Below are 20,161 nucleotides of genomic sequence, written 5' to 3'. Positions count from 1 at the left end.
GCAATACCCTGAGTCTTTTAAATAGCTTTAAAATTTAACAACATTTGTTAAAAACGGATGACCCAATTCCCAATGCTAAAAAGCATTTAGTTGGCACCTATTGGTGACTCTAATATGGTACAGCATGACTAAAAACTGGAATACTGGCCCTTATAGCGCCCAAAGGAAAACAGACCATTTTATGTCTCTACTGTTCCATGCCCACTTTTTGTGGGAGCACAGCCAGTTTGATTCCCCTAACCCCTAGAGACTTTGAGATAATCCTGCCCCTACATAGAAATGGAAAATTGACATGTATTTCACACCTCCCCCGTTGGGCTATACATTTTGGAAAAGAGGCGTTCGGAGACAGGATACTGGAAAGAGAGGTTTTTTTCAGACCTACCCCATTTCAGATCCTCCAACATCAGCACAAACACAGTTGAAAGTTACAATAATGGAGATTTATTAAACCATAATTCACCAGTTGATATATGACTTACACATTAAATATAGTACTTAGATCACCATGAAAATAATACAAATACTAACAATGGCAAATTATATTAGAGTGAAAAGAATGAAAACGCCAACATGATATTTTGCAAGGTTTTTAAAATCCTGTTCTACTTGTATCTCAAGTGCCCACAAAACTGGCTGTGGCACACTGGTTTGAGCCCCTGACTTATTAGCGGAAGTATGCTTGGACGAGTAGAACTCCAAAGGCATATAGATTGTGCTTCCCTTCTTACTTGCTGATACCAGGTTATTCTTTTGCACCTGTATATGCTGGTTGCCTGGTGAGTATGGCTAAGCAGTGTGTTGCTAGGTGTTGGTAATTACCAACCTGTTGCTGGGCACAGTTGCTTAGCAGCCCATTGATGGGTTAGTCACTAACAGGTTGCTGGGCAGGATGACATGGTAGAGCGTTATGGGAGCAGGCTGTTGATGAATAGCTCACATAATTATAGGTAGAATGCAAGTCATGCAAACAGGTCTCTGTTCCGGCAAAAAAATATTTTATGACTGTATGCACACAACCAAATATAAATCATAGCCTAGGAGATGGCAATTAGTACCGTATAATAAAGGTTACTGTGTATCATGTAGGAAAGAAGTAAATCATTAGTAAAAAGGGAGGAAATAGGAAAGAAAAAACCCACAGGGGGTGAAACCTACACAATAACTAGAGTTGACAAAGGATGGCTGGCAAACATTTTTATTCAGAATACATACATTTATTGGACCTAACTTTGCTCTTCTTCTACTGGCGCTGTTTGGATGTGAGTAAGATACTGCAATCTCAAGTTGCCTGGGATGAGTATAACAGTAATTCTTAATAACTAGGCCCTTGTTTGAAATACAGAGTTTCCACAGGCACCTTCAGGGTTGCTAGAGCAGGCTTGATTGATCGGGATTGAAATACTGTGGCACTTTCGAGCCATGGCATCAATTCAAGACTTATGTACTGCTGTCTGTCAGACCTTTCACCAGGTGAACTGTTCTCAAAAGTCCTATGAGCATGTCTTAATGAAAAGGTTTACAAATCACCCACCAATAGCTCAATATAAATGTAGAGGGAACCTAATAGGAAATCTGATCAGTTAGGAATATTAGCGGCATTAATCTGGTAAAAAACAAATGTAAAGAGGAAGATATACTGTCATTCAATTGAACAGAAAGATAGAAGCAAATAAAGCAAAGAGACAGAGAAGTCCAAGTACTATGGCCAATGGGGACCTCCTGGACTTGCTCTTCACAATTCTTGTCTTCATGGGTTTTAGCATCCGGTCCCACTTGGTCAAGATTGCATTCCGAGCTCCATCCCACTTCCCAGGCCCAGTCAATCGGTACTGCGGAGAAGTGCAGCAACTAAAGAATACTTCCAGCGCCAGCCTGGGGTCACTTAGAAGGAGACGGAAGAAGTTGGGCTTGACACCAATCTCCGAAGCAATCTCATCAACATATTCAATTATGTCCACTTGAAAGGCATTTCCCTTGAGGGTTCCATACCTTAATCAAAGAATAATTTTTAGTGGTTTAAATTATTTTCATTCATGATATTGCAAGTACATAACATCATATGGTATATTTAAATTATTAACATGTCAACGTGCTTAACTACATGTAATACTGAAGGGCCGTACCTCAGGTAATTCTTAGGGGAAGAACTCTTTCAATGAAAATCATATTATGCTGAAATGAGTCAGTTAACTTCTGATCATTACTGAAAATCTCAACCTCATCTGTCTTTTAAACACAAGTCAGAGCAGTATTAAGAACATTGGTGTACAATGGAGTTATAGGATTGCTAGACCCATGCCCGGTTTCCAGTGTGTCTACTTAAGATACATTTCAATGCAGTACATTTGCATGCACGTCATTTACATAGCAAGAAGTGATTTTTTAAAATCCACCATGGATCCTAATCATCCCAATCCACCTTAGACACCACTGTTGTCAAAGAAGATCTGTTAAGAGACTACACGCCCAGTGTATTGCAAAAGTAAAAAAATATTTTGAGTGCATACAAATCTTTTTCTGCTTGAAATGTTCTCCAGGTATTTCTGGTTCCCTGTTTTACCTCCTATTGGTCAGACATGCTGCAAGTTGACAGTAGGGTGTAGCATAGCAGAAGCAGGGTTTTAACATATTCAGTGGAACAGATCAGCACAGCTTACAGACTTACAAAGCAATAAAAGACATGATGTCAGTTTCAAAAACTGTAATAGTCTGAAAAATACTTTTTGTATTACTTCAACTGTGGAGTCATTTGAGTCTGTAGGAACATGAGTAAATTGATCTTTAGGAGTTATGAATTATGCTATAATGCTCATTTTTCAATATGCTGCACTGTATGTTCACTGAATGTATCCCACTCAGCTGTTTATTTTCATGTTGTGCTTTCATTACTTCACTTGTCAATTTCAATAATTTTCACATAGCCACTGTGAGGGGTAAGATGTTTTGGTGACCAGTCTTGCATGAGGTAATTCTTACTTCTGCGATTCACAAACCCATGATTTCACCACCACAGAAATTGAAAACATATCAATTATATATTTTTTATATGGTTATTCAATTACTTTTAATCCTCTGCTGCAAAGTCAGTTCCTTTATGCATTATTTGGTTGGTCGCAATGGTAGACATAAGGGCCTAAGTCCCTATACTCATTAGCATAGAGACTTATGTCCTACTCCGTGGTTGAAGGAAGGAAAGAGGATTTCATTTATTGCACCAATTTGTCTCAAAATGATGGAGTCCCATCTTGCCTTGTTCCTGAGTTCTTAAGAGAAAACAATTCAGCATTGTAATGTTACTTAGGATCAACATAGGGCTCAATCAGGGAAGCAACGTTCTAAATTGCTGAGACAGAAACAAATTGTTACAGGCTGAAAAACGAATAGGGTATCATGCAGTTGTGGGGAAATCAGAACAGGATTGTTTTGGGGAACAATAGGAAACACCATTATGTGTACAGCTTTCACAACAAAAGGTTTTGAGAAAGGAGCAAATCTGAACAACTGCTAGACAGTTTACAATAGAGGGAGCACTGCTTCAACCTGTAAAACTTAAGGTGGGTTAGAGTCAACGGCTGGGTTGACCTTCATCAATAGTGATGTAATGATAAACCTTTCCAAAAAGAAAATAGTGCCAAATGGCACCTGAAAAAAAAGAAAAAAGTGCAAAGATGAAATATTTGCTAGTGGAAAGAGGACCCAAAGGAAAACATCAACTGACTGATAAGAACAATAACTTGTACCTTGCTCCTCAACATACTCGTTAACCTGGAGGCAACCTCTCTGACTCCTTGCCCACTCATTCCTCTTCCCCTTCTTTGGATTTTGGGGGAATGGTGTGTGCTTTAGGTGTCAGCACAGTCAAAGGAGCAACAATGAGACCATAGTTCTCCACATCATTTCTGTAGAACCCTGTAAGGCTCAAGAATGCGCACACATTTATCAGGGTGGTTGATGTTTTCAAAACCACAATAGGATGTATTTTGCTCTTGAAATGTTCCACATTTTGTCCATTCACTTGGTGATCAAAGTAGATCACCAAGCTCTATCCAATGTGCCACAATATGGTGCCTTCACTGTGACCTTTGCTCTCTTTAATATCAGCAACGCTTTCTCCAGGTGTCAGAGCTGAATTGTCTTGGTGTCCCTGAATAAAGTAATGTTGACAAAGGCAATGAAGAATGCTTCCAGGCCACTCAGAGTAAGGTCACCAATCCCTGAAAACTGGCAGATCCAGTCTTGAGTCCAAGAGGCATGATCCTAAATTAGAACAATGCTTCTTTTGTGGATAACTCAACCTTCCTCTTGCCAAAGCAATCTCTCAGTATAGGCTGCCGGGAAAAGGAAGTCTTTTACTTGCAAACCATGGTCAGGGCAATCTGTCTGTAAAAGGTGGAAGAGCTCAGACAATAAACAGTCTCAACTGCTCCACAAACGTGAGAAAGGAGAAGTGTATCAGAATCAGTGACTGCCCTGAGGCCTTAGTAATCTATACATTATTATAGGCCTGCAAGGACAGCTGTTTACTATAGGTGTGGCTGTGCAACCCCTCCAGGTAATAAAATCACAAATCCATCTTGGGTTCCATCAGGCTCATTTGCAAAATCTTAGCTCAATCCTGGGTAGCTGTGGCTTTGAGCAGGCAGGCTTTGTCAAAGGAACAAGTGCAAAACATTTCAAAACATCAAAACAGTTGTATGCGAAAGAAACATGACACAAAGGAAATCCAACACCAATTTACAACAAGCATTCACACAGCCTATAGGTCTCGCCAATGTGAGGGCTGCTGGTTTTGTCAATGCTGTTTAGCCATATTCTACAGCAGCATGGCTGCTGTTCAACTTGACTAAAAGTTAATGGTATGGCATACAGTAGAGTGGCAGAGAGGAGAATTGTGTAGAGGAGAGTGGAGTAGAGAGGCATAGTGTGGAGCAGTGCAGAGTGTAGAGTAAAGTTGAGTGGAGTGCAGTGATGTTCGGTAGAGTGGCGTGGAGTAGAATGGCGTGGCTTACAGTATAGTGGCATAGAGTAGCATAGATTTGAGTGACATGATTTAGAGTAGCCTAGAGTAGTGTGTGTAGAGTTGAGTGTCATGGAGTAGTGTGGTGAAGAGTGGAGTGACATGGAGTGTCATTCGGGAACGGAGCATGAGGGTAGGTGCTGCGTCTGGACACCGAAACGCACACAAATTGTTTGTGTATCGGGCATCAGGCCTACGTGATCCCATGAAGCCCTTTCTTTAGTGGAGATGGGTGACTGATAGGAAAAAGCCAGTCCTGTTTTATCCTAGTAAGTGACTGACAACGTTTTGACTGTAAACGATAGATTGCAGGAGTCTATATATATATTTTTTCTCTTTTTTCACCTGGGTTTCAATTGAAAAAGTCCAATTATTTAATAGGTCCTGAAGAAGCGTCATAGGATCCTGTTGAGACCATATGAAGACGCGAAACATGTCGACCACATATTGACCACATATTAAGGAATTTCGGATAATTACCGACTTCCTTCATTGAATTGTCTTGTGTGAGTGTCTGAGCATTACCTCAATTTTCACTCCCTTGGCATTTTTTTAATCTTGGCCATTTCCCAACATCAAAGAATAAATCACTTAGTGAGGGTCCTGAGCCAATCTTATCCTTTACTCTTGTATTCTCCTTCCCCACGGACCCATACTTGGCTCTGCGGCACCATCGGCAAAAACAAAAAGATCTCCGGCAAAGAGCCCCCCCTTTTTAGGGGGGAGCCCGTCAGACATTGCAGCGCCGGTCTGACGAGGAGCTGTCCGATGATGAAGCATGACACCAAGTACGGTGTGTGAGGACTCTTGCTCCTGATGATCAGGACTCCTTTACTCCCTCTCCCTATTCTTTTGGAACAGTGTATCATATTCTATTATTAGGTTCTTTGGAGGATATACACTGGACCATAAATCCTCCCATCCCCCCTTTTTTTTGAAGTGGCATAGAGTGCCACAGAGTAGCATTGTGTGGAAAGGCAAGCAGTGCTTTAGAATAAAGTGGTGTAGAGTGGAGTTGGATAGAGTTCAGTTATGTACAGTGGAGTGGCTTAGGGTGGCATATAGTGGAGTGGTGTGGAGTGGTGTAGAGTGGAGTGGCAGAGAGTGGTGTACAGTAGAGTGGTGTACAGTAGAATGCCAGAGTGGCATAGGGTAGAGGGGCATAGAGTGGGGTGTAGTGAAATAGAGAGGTGTGCAGGGGAGTGGAGTGGCATAGAATGTCACAGACTACAGAGGAGTAGAGTGGCATTATGAAGAGTGGACTGGTGTAAAGTGGAGTGCAGTAGTATAAAGTAGAGTGTCGTGAAGTGGAATAATGTAAAGTGGAGTGGCATAGAGTGGCACAGGATGGAACGGCGTAGAATAGAGTGGTGTAGAATAGGGTGACAAAGACTGGGGTGGTATATAGTGGGGTGATAAAGATTGGGGTGGTGTGGATTAGAGGGGCATAGATTAGAGTGGCATAGAGTAGGGTGAAGTAGAGTGGAGTAGAGTGATATAGATTAGAGAGGCGTGACATAGACTGGAGTGGCATAGAGTAGAGTGCCATAGAGTACGGTGTTGCAGAGTAGAGAGACGTACAGTTGAATGGAGTGGCATACAGTGGCGTAGAGTGGAGTGATGTAGAGTGCCATAGAGTGGCATTGTGTGATGAGGAGTGGCGTGAGTGGTGTAGAGTGGGGAAGGATAATGTGGAGTGGCACAGAATAGAGTGGCATAGAGTAGTGCAGGGTATAATGGAGTAAAGTGGCGGGGAGTGGTGTAGAGTGGAGTGGCATTAAATATAGTGACATAGTTGAGTGGAGTGGAGTGGCATAGAATAGTTATGGCATAGAGCAGAAGTGGAGTGGCGTGGCATAGAATAGTTATGGCACACAGCAGAGTGGCTTAGAGTAGAGTGACTTAGAGTAGAGTGACAGAGTGGAGTGGCGTAGAGTGCTGTATAGTGGCACTGTGTGAAGTGGAGGGGTGTGGAGTAGCATAAAGTAGAGTGGAGTGGTGTGACACAGAGGGAAGTGGAATGGAGTGGTGGAGAGTGGGGTAGGTCAGAGTGACACAGACTAGGCAGTTATGTGTGTAAGCAACCAAAGCATCAAGAGAAACAGGAGATAAGGTGAAAGCAACATAAATAAGAAGTTCTATGCCTGTGTTAAAAGTAGGAAAGCACATTGCACATCTAGGAATAATACTGAAACGCTTATGAAACAAAGAAAAAAGTGTGCTGCAAAAAGATGAGGATGAACAAAGATGAGGAAGAGCACATGTATATGGTCCATTCTCCAGGGAGGAGCTAACTCATGAAAGGAAGGGAAGCCTAAGGGAGGTAAGCAATTGAAAGATTGTAAATAAGAGTGATGATGAAAACAACAAATGGTATGCTGTGGGTGGGTTGTAAGCCTACAGAATTATAAATAATACATCTCACAGTTCAGCCCATGCTCTATGTAGTCGAGACTTAAAAATAGCTGTTATTTTTAGGAATTGTCTGATACCAAAATGAACAAAGTCTGTCAGAGGGTCCCAGATATTTAAATTACTAAGCAAATATTAGATTACTGTCGTAGTCTGGACTCTTGCTCTAGGCAAGACTGCTGGTTTAAGGATGACAGTACATTTGTTTGTAGGTGACTATGCCTATCCTACATCAAGTCGCAGCTGTCGTCCCAACTTTACCGGCTCACTAGCAGCACCTCACCAAAAACACAATAGTAAAAGGTGATTTGTAGCAGCCTTTACGCATAGACTGGAGAGTAAGACGTATCAGGGAATGTCGTGGTTAAACAGAGATTACCCCTTTCTCACAGATAAACTATGTCTCATTCAAACACAGGCAATAACAAAGATGCAGTAACGTTTCAATCGTTTTTATTTAACATAACTGCAATTTGCGATATGTTGCATGGGCTGCAATGATTAGGATAATGAACAGTGCAAGAAACAGAATTGTGAAAACTAGAGTCATTATTACAAAGACCCCCACCATCTTGCAATAGCATATAAAGACATTCAAGGTGTAATATGCCCTAATATCCTAATATTATAGGCCTAACCTCCTACCTAAAGGAGAGCTGGGTTTGCTAAACCTAATCTGCCAATGCCATGTCCATGAGAGGACCCCCCAACCCTTGTTACCTTGGAATGAGGTCTCTATCTCAGACTCCGCAGGGACACGAAGACTGGGTTAGCGTCAAGAGGAAGTGTAGCATCGATATCAGCGATGGTGGCAATGCTCTCTGGTCGGAATCCCTCTGATTATCTGTCTAAAGTACGATGTATTTATACAGATCTACCAGGACCCCTAACATAGGTGTGTTCCCAAACAATAGATAACAGACACGCTTGGGACAGCAATTATTATAAACAATTCCCTCGAAAGTATAGAGAGGGAAAATCCCTAAGTGTGAACACCTACTGTTAGTTTGTCTTTGTCGCTTGATCTTGACGCCTTAGCGCTGTGGCTCTGATAATGCAGAGCATAACAAGTGGCCTAACTATAAACAAGGCAGCCATCTTAGATGAATTAAATAATTAAATGGGCTAAGACAGAGCAAGCTAAGTAGGTGAAAAGTCACTAGGTGATGGGGGCACAAGTCTGCAAGCCAAAGGCTAAGCTAACTCCTGTTATCCTATTAAATCAAACTAGGATTCACTACATCACTGCTTTTTACACAAATCGCATAAGAGCAATGGCAACTACTACAGTTAGAGGTTACTTTGAAAACTTTTGTAAAGTTGACTACGACTACATTAGTCTGATGTGGGGGACCATCTCTGGCAACAAGTCAATTACTGGGGCTAATGAGGCTTGGTTGGACATGTACGTCATAGTCAAAGCAGTCTCCAGTCCAGGTCTAGGCTCAATGGGCGAACCCCCATACAGCCTAGAGCCTAGCATTCTGCAACACACATTGAAAGTGGAAAATGCCTCTCAGTGTTGTTTTTGCGCAAAAAAGTCCTTTCCTGCACAAAAGCAATACTGCTTACAATGCAGGCACCCTTGCACCATGACGTCAGGGTGCCTGCATTGGCACTAAATAACAACTATCGTTTGGGACTTATTTCAGTCAAGGCTATCATCTGAAAAGGTCTGTGAGCCCTATACTCTTATTCAATCACTTAATTGATGGTCCCAAATTTAATTGAACCCCAATTTCTGTACTTATATAATTATTACAGTAAAGAACACAGTGTACATGAACATACTGGACACCTCATTTGAATTAATCAAATATGAATATATATTAAATCCAATGATCAATCAAGTATTTCAAATAGTGTGTGAAGAAGTGAATCAATAGTGTAGACGATGCATAGCTCAGAAAAACATACAAAAACAAATATATAAAACACCTTACAATGGCACATTACACATTTCCAAATGGTGTTGCAGGAGTAGTAAGTTTGTCGACCTGCCTGCACATCAGGGCTACTCCCCTAGCTCATAAATCATCTGCAACCATATTGTTGACGTTTGAACCCTGAATAACTCAAGAGGTCTCCTTAGGATGCCATTGTCTACTTCACACACCTATGAATCAAATAGAATGGAATTAAATCCTTGCCCAGCATTAACTACACCACATATCAGTACCCACACAGGTCTAATGACCTCTTATGTTTACACCATACCAGCACAGTAGGAAAGTGATGTGCTGCATGTAATCGATGCCTCAAGTGACCACGTGCACATCCCAAGAAATTGGCAAGTCTGAATTCCGCAAATGGAGCATCCAATGTTAATTCAGCGTGTCAGAAGACATCTGAGTGTTGGGAAATTTTCTGCATGCTCAGAATAATCACTTACGTATCTACACGTCGAAAAATGTCCTCACAGGTCAATTGTATGTGCCCCAAAGAACAAATCAACTGAAACAACATCGCACTGTAATATTAAAGAATAGAGAAATTCTTATGTGTGGCGTTGTGAGCAAACTACCAATTACATGCCCATAACTAACATGTCTTGCTGACAGGTCAGAGGAAACTTCATAGTGGTAATGTTCTTACTGAAGCCACTAAATGCCAAAAACAATGAGTAATCAGTAAATCAATGCTTATGTGGGCTCTAGTATCAACACCGTATTAAAGTATTGCCACAAGTTCTACTCATGATCCGCTATTTGTAAACGTCTATAGGCCTTCAGGTCCATAAAACAGGAAAACACAAATAGTAGGCCTACGATCCCAGGGGAAGACATCCATCTCACTCTGGGCCTTACTCGCATCAGCAGAACTTCAGGAAGACGTGGAGGGTGCACTTCCATTATCTATTACAGCTATCCCAAAACCACTAGACCTCTGCCCTGTGGCCGCCATATGGGGCTCATAGACCTTTTGGGATAGAAGCACTGACTGAAACCAGTCCCAGATGATAGTTGTTATTTGTTGATTGCACTACAACCCAGTCCTGTGGGCGTGTTGGGTGGTGATTGTTGTCTGTGCCTGCACTGGCACTAAGCAGCCAATGGTGCACCAGTGCTAGGAAAGGACAGGAATGCTCAGTATAATTTTAAATTCCTGGTCTTTCCCTTTAACACAGTACTGCAAGGTGTCTTGCTGCATTGCGCTGCATGAAAAAATGATAATTATGATTCTTAGGGGCAGCTCAAGAACTCCTGGTCTGCTGAAACGAGTCTGAGCCTGCTGCTCCCCTCACCACAATATGGAGGTCAACTTGCTGGATCCAGCTAGTCTAAAATATCTGTTGAGCTGAAAGACCTGGGCAAGATATAGACCCCTTCATGTACTGAGAAATACAGGGGTCCCCTCTATGCCAAATTGTCTTATTTTTTTCCCTATTGTTTCCTTGACGTTGCTGAGCATGGTGGTCCAGCACTGGCTGACCAGATAGATAACCTGATCCTCAGAATGTTGTGGTGCCACTGGAGCCCAGTGTGCATACAGGTGGCCCTTTTGTGACTCGCCATGCCCCGAGGTCAGCATTCCTCCACAGTATTCCCACCTAACTAAATAAACTTTGCAATGCTTCCCCATTACTTTGTGTTTGCTTTCTGTTTTAATGTTTCGCTTTCGGATTCGATTCTTTGCAAGACCTTAATGTTTGGGAAAAAAGTGTCTAGGCAGGGGCCCTTTTTTCATTGTTAATGCTTGAGGAAAGTTGTACAGATAGAGGAGGCCTAAACACAAAAAAATCTAGATCCAGATCTTCTAATGAGGGGTCACTGAGTTGCCAGTAGGTTAGCAGAAGAAGATGGTAAGGGTGGATGATAAGACTGAAAGAGTCTGACAGGTAAAGTGGTAGCAAGTTGTGAACAGATTCATGACCTAGACCCTGCATTTTAAAGCGGTTGTACGGCTGAAGTCTTGTGCTCATTACATTTTAAGCCAGAAGTGATTTTGAAAATGTCTTTGGCCCTCATTATGAGTGGTCCTGTGTTCCAAAATATATAAATAGTCACTTCTGCCCAGATCAGAAATAAAAATTAGTTTGTGACTACCACACCTACTATTTCAGAGTGTGGAGATTCCACATATTTTACCATGGACAAATTCTCCACAACATACCTAGGGAACTTAGTGCCAGATGTAGCAAGCAGTTTTGCCCATTCTGTGTCATATGGCCCTTAGTCCTGAGGAAAAACATTGTAATTATGGTTTTAATTTGGGGCAGTACTGATTTTCCACATTTTATCCACATTCCATACATGGCTATACAGATCAACTTGTGAGCCCATGGCAGTACCAGGATGGGTAACACCTGGTGTGATTTTACCAAGCCATGAGTCATTATGGCATATGTAATTTATTCACATTAAGTATTGTCTTGTAGTGTTTTTGGTATTGTGTATAAGTAGTATAAGGGGATACCTTCCATCAAACTTTTTTGACAGGTGCCCCGCCCCATGATGACGTAGGCAATGACGTAGGTACCGTGCCCACGTAATGACGTAGGCAATGACGTGGGTACCCCACCCCGTGATGACATAGGCAATGACGTCGGTGCAGGTTAGTCACTTGGGTTGTGACATTGTGTGATGCCGTGTTAGTCACGTGCCCTGATGCTGTCCCTAGTGTGTAGGTCTAAGGGTTGTGTGAAAATGAGGCTGTGCAGGCGTCCGGCATGCTTCATGGCCTAAGAGGACAAGTCTGGGCATCTTCATGCCGGCACGGTGTTTGGGCTGAAATGTGCCTCCTCAGAGGACGTAGAGATCCCCCACCCTCCCCAGAGCCTTGCATAACCTAGAGGGAATGTATGATGGTGAAATTCAAAGAAAAATAATAATCTTGAAGCCCACAGGCACAGAAAGGGCCAAGCAGGATGTATATGGACTTAGAGCATGACCTTTAAAAACACAAGTCACAGTTACCTAAGGGGATAAGCTGTGTAAGGGGGAGATAAGTGAGGCCTAAAAGGCCACATGGGGTCTTCAGGCCGATACGTAGTTTGTAGAGGAGTTGCTGACCACCCCTATTATCTTATCTGGCCCAGTTGTTACTGCTTACATCAAACAGCAAACTTTCAACCTAAGTTTTTTGAAAGTCAGAATAACCAATGGGTGTCTTCAGACAAATATGTAGTTTTCTAGAGGAGTTGCGTCCCACCAGCCATAGTATCTTATCTGACCTGCTTGTTACTGCTTACATCAAACAGTGAACTTTCAACCTCTGTTTTTGCAAGCTAGAATGACCCATACATGCTAACAGATGTCAATGTGGAAAATGGTAGCCCCCCCCATGGTGAAGTGTTATGAAAGTGTAATCATTCAGTCTAATATATTTCTAAGCCCACCCCTCAACAATACCTATGCATAATTAGCTTGTCACAGCAAGTATAAAAAGCCCCCATAGGGACCATACACACAAGCATCTCACAAGACTCTATTTGTGAGCGGCGAATTGAAGCTTGTGGAAAGCAGGTCTACCAAGACCAGCACATAGAAAAATATGAAGGGCAGAGGTCAAACTGGTATTGCAAACCAGCTTCTACTGAAGGTAAATAACTATGGTATGTTTGTAGATTTTTGTAATGTAATATCAAATTGTTGCTGTCTCCAGTCCCCTTTCCCTAGGACACACGGAGCATCTGTGCTATGTACCTTGAATACTATTATCTAAGGACTTGTTTTCTATTAAATGTATTTATTATTATTATTATTATATTCTATTTTTATGGTGCGCATAATATCTTTTAGTTATGATAAAATGGGCAGGGGGGTGCCCATCCCGCTCATTGCGAACCCTTGCCCCTGCTCCCCAAGGGCCTGTGATCATGGAGGGTGGGAGCACAGAACCATGAGCTCCTACCCCAGATGTCCACTACCTTGCAGTTGGGGGAGAGGGGTGCCCAGTGCTCTGCAAGCTTTGGGTTACCCCTGTCCCAGCACCCCAAGACCCTTGCTCTTTGTGGAGGGAGCGGCGTGCCTCGTGCTCCTTCCCTGGTGGCCACTGCTTCACAAAGGGGGCAGGGTGGCCACAAGCCACGTGTTCGTGGGCCTCCCTGCCTCCAAACATCCAAATGCTAAGGCCAGGGGGCTGGAGGCAGTCCTCCAAGCCCACCGGACCTCACAGCACCTTAGGGGCAGGGAAGCTGTGGGCCACGTGCTCGGCAACCCCCTGCACTGAGGGTCGTGCCTTCAGGGCAGGGTGCCACCGAGTGCCAGGCTCATGGGCCCCCTACCCTTTAAACCACACTTTGACGTTACTCCTGGGGGCTGCAGGGTGTGAGCCTTGAGCCCCCTGCAGCCTTAATGACCCTCACAGCACCTTTGGGAGGGGTCAGTGATGATAGAGCTCTGTGACCCCAGCCGAGCATGATGCTCACGACCCCCACCATCAGCCAGTAAGGCCAGTGCTCAGGGGCTGCAGGGTATGATCCTTGAGCCCTGGAACCCCTTACCTTGCAGCTCTTAGGGGTTGGGGGGGTCGTGGGCCTCACGCTCATCAACCCTCCAGCCCTGAGGGTCTCTGCCTTCAGGGCGTGGACCGTGAGCCATGTGCTAGGCGGTCCCTGCCCTGAAGGCAGAGCTCCTCAGGGCTGGAGGGTCGCCGAGCACGAGGCCCTGACCCCAAGCCCCACCCCAACACAACCAGCCAGCGTCAGAGTTCGAGGGGAGTGCTGAAGGGCGTAAGCATTTGGCACCCCCCTGGGTCTGGTCTCACAAGACCTCGATCCATGGGCTTGCACGGCCTGACAGTGTAGGGATAACCCTTCACTGTCGGGCCATGCAAGGCAATGAATCGAGGCCCCATTGCTTCGCAGCACCTCGTGTCAGGGGTCGGGAGCCTTGCGCTCCATAAGCCCTGCCCAGAGGATCTCTGTCCTTGAGGCGAGGGTCATGGAGCACGAGATTCCCGGCCCCTGTAGCCCCCCCAGAATGTGCTAGGTGGGAAACAGGGGCCTGAGGGCCCTAGCCTTGCGCCCTTGGGCCCCCAGGCCCTACAATAAAAAATAAAAAAAGCTGTATTTTACGAGGCATGGGGTCGCGGATCTTGTGCTCTACGGACCCTGTCTCTGCCCTTGAGACGGGGGCTGCAGAGCAGGAGGTCCTCGTGACCCCCTGCCCCCACTCCAATATGTGCAAGGCGCGAGGCAAGCACCTGAGGGCCTGAACCTTGCGCGTTTCAAGCCAGAGGGGTTCCTTGGACCCCTGACCACGAGGCTCAGGTCCCCAGGGGCCGACATCTCAGCATTGTTTTTTTCTTTATATTTAAAAAATAAAATAAAAAATAAATAAAAATAAAATAATGACTAAAAAGCTAAAACAAACAATTACTGAGGGGCTAAAGGGCAGAGGACACAGAGCACACTGTGTGTGTGTCCTCGTGTGCTCTGTGTCCTTTGCCCTGTACGCCCCAGCCCAACCACACAACGTATCAATGGTGGGGTTTGGAGCAGCAGCTTCAAGCCCCACAAACCCCTATCCACTCACCTTAGGTCAGGGTCCTGTTGACATGGGGTGGTGTTGAGAAAGACGCAGAGACCCCCATGCTGCCTCTACAACCTGCAATTTTTCACAAAGACTGAGTCTAGGGTGTTGGAGCTGGCTCCAGGCTGGAGTTTAGATTGTGCTCTGCCCCCTACACATGGTTCAGAGCATAGGAGAGATAGGTCAAAAACCTGAAGCGGATCCTAGGATCCGGCTTCCATTCTATTGTAAATGTATATATTCAATGAACTGTAATGTTTTTAAATTGTGTTGAGTTATATATTTTTATAATTAGTGTAATTATATGACGTTATAAAGACTAGAGGTGGTATTGTAATACGAATAAAATAAAGCTGCAGAGCACCTGGAACTATATAAATAATGCCTTATTGAGAGATTCCTAGATATTATGTTGCGCAGCAGCGCCGCCCTTTGGACCTTTTAAATAAATAGTGTATGTTTTTGAGAAATTTGAACAAGAGGCTTTGTGTATTGTACCATCAGAACAATGTAAGGGGATGATAGTGTACTTATAAGCTAACATTCTGAGTGAGATAACTTAATTGTGTATGCAATTAATGAGTAAACGTTTTTACAGGTTTATAGTATATCTATGAATGTGTTATGACGGCACCATAAAAATGAATGGCAATCTAAAATCAAGTATATCTCTTTTTTTGTAAGTAGCATCCCCAAGAGCAAGTGTCGACCCGTGAGGAAATAAATGCCTTTCAGCAAGGTACAGCTATCTGTAGTCCTATCGTTAGAGAACCATGTCAACTACCTACCCTTATTACCTATTTTGCTTTATTTCTAACAATGTTTTCTGATACTTTTCATTCTTTATACAGGATATGATGCCAAAGTACAGATGGCTGTCAAAGCCCTACAGGGGATCCTAGAGGATCAAGATGCAAAGTCTTCAGCGCAACAAGATACACCTCTTATGGATAAATAAAATTAGCTGATGTCTCAGAGAACACTCATAGTCACTGTGTTATATTATAAGTGTGACATTTATTCATTTTTTCTTCCATACAGAACCCATGGGGCCGCACATGGACCACCTGACGTTGTTAAAAAGGCAGACAGGAAAAGGAAGTCTGCATCGCCTAAACATGGAACACCTATAAAGAAACGCCCCAACCGCGGGAGCACATCAGGTGTGTTTTAAAAATGCAGAACCTTAAGAATCCTAACGTCTTTCTATCTCTCTCTCTCTCTCTTTCTCTCTCTCTCTCTACCTACTTTTTTTTCTCTCTTAAGGATATAGCAGTTCTAGCAATACCTAAAATGTATTTTTTATCTTTCACATCACAGAACCTTCACAAAAGATCTCAGAAGGTGTCTGCCGTAAAGCCAAGCGGTCTGCGTTGCCTTTAGAGGATATGACAGGGACCCTTCAAAACACAAAGGCATCAACAGCCACGGAGGTCAATGGGGGACATCAGCACAAACCACGACTAGGCTCTAGAGCTTGCCATTGTAGACCAGGTACAGACCTTAAGCACTGCAATGCTTTACAAATAAACCCTGCAACCAATACACCGAACACTTCTACAGAAACTATATTTGTGCAAGGGATGGGACATATAGGCAGTGGAGCCATTGCTACAGCAGACACACAACATCAAGCACCTTGTAAAACCAATAAAGGGGATTCCAATAAGTGCAACAACCCAAAAATAAACCGTCTCTCCTTAAAGAAACGAAAGAAGAAGCAGCCGGTCCCTGAGATACAAACTGTTCCTCTAGATCTCTCGGTTAAAAACACAGTTATGCCTCAGGCAGCACCAAGTAATCTGCAAAGGTCTAACTGTTTTACGGGTGCGACGTGTAATGTAGACGCAGTTCCCTGCAGACCAGTATTTTATTTTATTAAGTTCATTCGGTCTAGAAATCTAGTCCATTTAAGATAGTAATAACAATCATACTTGAAAAAAGAATGTGATAAAAACATAGTAACAATATAAAACCAATAGACGTCAAAACATTGTAACAATAAGAACAACAGGACAAAGCATTTCATCATATATATAAATACAATAAAATAAAACATAAATAGATATAATAAAAAAAGGGGACAGAGCTAAAAACTAAAATGTAGAACTTTTTGGCTGGAGGACCAGTGTGCACAACCAGAAGACAAAAAAGACAGAAAATAGTCTAATTGGACTAAAAGGAAACATTATCAGAGTACCAATCAAAAAAAACAACAGAAAAACTATATGGGAAGGCTATATAAGCTTGTGCAGTCTTGGTAGTCATAAAAAAGGCAACAAATTCGTAATGGAAATTTCCTACTAAAAGCAATACAAAAAGGATAAAAAGAGAAGATTAAAATCCTTCTAAAGACTAGTATAGAAATGACTCAGGAGCCTTTGGGTGCAATGAACTTGCGACGGATGTACCAGGCTTCCGATAAGTATTTGGTAACTGGAATGGCAACCCTGGGAGAAAAATCATGTGTACAGATTCTAATGGCAGTTACTCTATCCTGAAATGACATGTTTTTACAGAGGGGGATAATCCACCTCTTTCTTGGTGTCTTATACAAAGGGCAGAAGAATAATACATGCTCTGATGTTTCTTTACAATGTTGACAGAAAATACACCTATCATTTGTAGCGATGTTAGAAGGCCAATGGGCCATGAAACCATTGGTAGGCAATGTACCATATCTTAACTGCAGGTATAGAGTGCGTGCATACGGAGTGATAGGGAGGTTCAGGAAATTCTCAGCCCAGGGTTCATGCTTAATTTGAAGAAAATCCATTGTGACTAGGCATGCAGGATTACCTAAGGAATATAAGAACCACATTTATTAATACGGCTGTCCTTAAGTCTAAATATAAAAAGGAGACCCTGGATATACTCAGTAAAGCTCTACGTATTTTACAAGCGCCCAAAACCAAAAAGCTGTGAGAGCCAACCCCCGAACTGTTTGAAACTCCTAAAAGCAGCACCCTCAACACCTAAAACACTCCCCATAAGGCCTCAAAATATAAAGTTGGGAGAAAATATAGGCATTTTCCGGACCTCAAGGGGTAAAGTTCAGAGCCGGCTCAACCCCAAACATCCTGAAGGAACCCCGCCCGCATTAGGTGAAATGGCAAGGACACCTCCTGTAAAAACACCAACTATTGTTCCAATAGGCTGTGATTGGTTGCCTAACAACAGCTGGGCTTGTAATAAACAGATGTGGGCTAGTAGCGCTTGAAACCATAAGCTTTTAATAAGAAAAGTAAAGAAAGCCAGACTAAGGGGGTCATTCTGACTCCCGCCGGACGCGGTCACCGCGCGCCCGGCGGGAGCCGCCAAAATACCGTACTGCGGTCGGAAGACCGTGGCGGGTATTTTGAGTTTTCCCCTGGGCTGGCGGGCGGCTGCCGAAAGGCCGCCCGCCAGCCCAGGGGAAAACGACCTTCCCACCATGAAGCCGGCTCGTAATCGAGCCGGCGGAGTGGGAAGGTGCGACGGGTGCTACTGCACCCGTCGCGTATTTCACTGTCTGCTATGCAGACAGTGAAATACAAGCGGGGCCCTCTTACGGGGGCCCCTGCAGTGCCCATGCCATTGGCATGGGCACTGCAGGGGCCCCCAGGGGCCCCGCGACACCCCCTACCGCCATCCTGTTCCTGGCAGGCGAACCGCCAGGAACAGGATGGCGGTAGGGGGTGTCAGAATCCCCAAGGCGGCGCAGCATGCTGCGCCGCCTTGGAGGATTCTGACGGGCAGCGGAAAACCGGCGGGAGACCGCCGGTTTTCCTGCACTGACCACGGCCAAAGCGCTGCGGTCAGAATGCCCTAAGGGGCACCGCCAGGCTGTTGGTGGTGCTCCCGTGGTCATTCGCCCTGGCGGTTTTTACCGCCAGGGTTAGAATGACCACCTAAGTGTCACAAGCAAGCCTAAAAATCCCCCAACAATGAGCCGTAGTCAACCACCACCGAATGATACCCTAGGGAGCCCTCCGTCCTGCGGAAATCCTCAAGCTTAAGATTCAGAACTGGTGTTTTTAGAAAGTGTCAGAAGGTTCAGTCGTACTCTAGAGAGGTTTAACGGTACAGAGGACTATGAGGACTATGAGGAGTTTATAAACTCCTCCGATCAGGGTGTTATAGCTATACACCAGGCCGTACAAACGCTCATAGAATGATTGTTACATGATGTGAGGCCTAACAATTTTTTCCAGCTACGTTTAAAGGGGCAGGGTCTCAACAGTCCTCTGTACACCAGACGGTCATCTCGAGATGTGTTTCACGCTGTGACATTTCTAGAAAACCTGTCTAAGCTTTTACAGAGCAAGGCTGAATTAATGGTGTATGGGACCTTCAGAATCGTCGCCCTTGTTGATAGGGGTCGTGCGGGCGGTGCTTCCAGAACCTTAAAGAGTGTCATGTACAGTAAAATCATCGGCAAGCTACCAATATGTGCCTGGCGGCGAGCATCGCAGGGTTGTTGGTGGGGTTGTTGGTGGACCGAGCTACCCAGACAATGTCATTATGTGCCCACGAGGCGTTTCAAATACCACCCAACAGACTAGTTGGTTTTGGGGACCTGGGACTTTTTGAGAACCATTTTGCCATAACAGTAAAAGTTCTGTACCACAGCCGTTCTTGGAAGTACTTCACTACAGGTGCGCGTGTGAAAAACAAAAACGTTTATGTGCTTCATAAAGAAAACCACTTTTACAGTACCTTGAACCTGAAGGGTTTTCTAGGAGCCAAGTATGTGTGCAAGCATTGCGACCACATATACAACAACCGGACCAGACCCATGTGAAATGCACTGTAAAATGTGTCAGAGGGACTGGTTTGTCGACAACGATACTCAGAAGGTGAACTGCTCGACGTGTAAGATGTTTTGTCAGTTGTGAGACTGCTTGAACGTACACATCAACCTCACCACACAGTGCGCCCGTAAATCAGGCTGTCAGGCTTGCGGGCACTACAGGGCCGCCAACCGCAATTGTAAAGGTATGCAATGTCCCAAGTGTAAAGCATATTTTGTAGCCGGAACAGCACACAAGTGTTATATGCTAGAAGGCCTCCCCCAGAAAAAAACAGACTATATTGTATTCGATATAGAGTGTACGCAGGAGAGTGGTGTGCACCAGCCTAACTACATTTAAGCCCATCATCTAACAGTTGATGAAAACTGGAAGTTTGAAGGCCAGACGTGTCTGAATGATTTCCTCAACACGTTCATGCAGCCGAAAATACTACGAGTATACAATGATAGCTCACAACTCGA

General features: G+C 44.0%; 1 protein-coding gene across 5 annotated transcripts in view; it reads right to left on the bottom strand.

The window, feature by feature from the left end:
• Nucleotides 1–421: 421 nt before the first annotated feature.
• Nucleotides 422–20,161, bottom strand: part of LOC138293040 (flavin-containing monooxygenase 1-like) — a 378,358-nt gene continuing 358,618 nt past the window's right edge. For all 5 annotated transcript variants that reach the window (XM_069232027.1, XM_069232025.1, XM_069232028.1 and 2 more), the window contains one exon: nt 422–1,992. In XM_069232027.1, coding sequence (XP_069088128.1) covers nt 1,647–1,992 — 346 coding nt within the window. In that variant the 3' untranslated portion in view covers nt 422–1,646. The remainder of the gene's footprint in view (nt 1,993–20,161) is intronic.

Source organism: Pleurodeles waltl, chromosome 4_2, assembly GCF_031143425.1.
Source record: "Pleurodeles waltl isolate 20211129_DDA chromosome 4_2, aPleWal1.hap1.20221129, whole genome shotgun sequence".
Taxonomy (NCBI): Eukaryota; Metazoa; Chordata; class Amphibia; order Caudata; family Salamandridae; genus Pleurodeles; species Pleurodeles waltl.
This window is presented reverse-complemented; position numbering and strand designations above follow the sequence as displayed.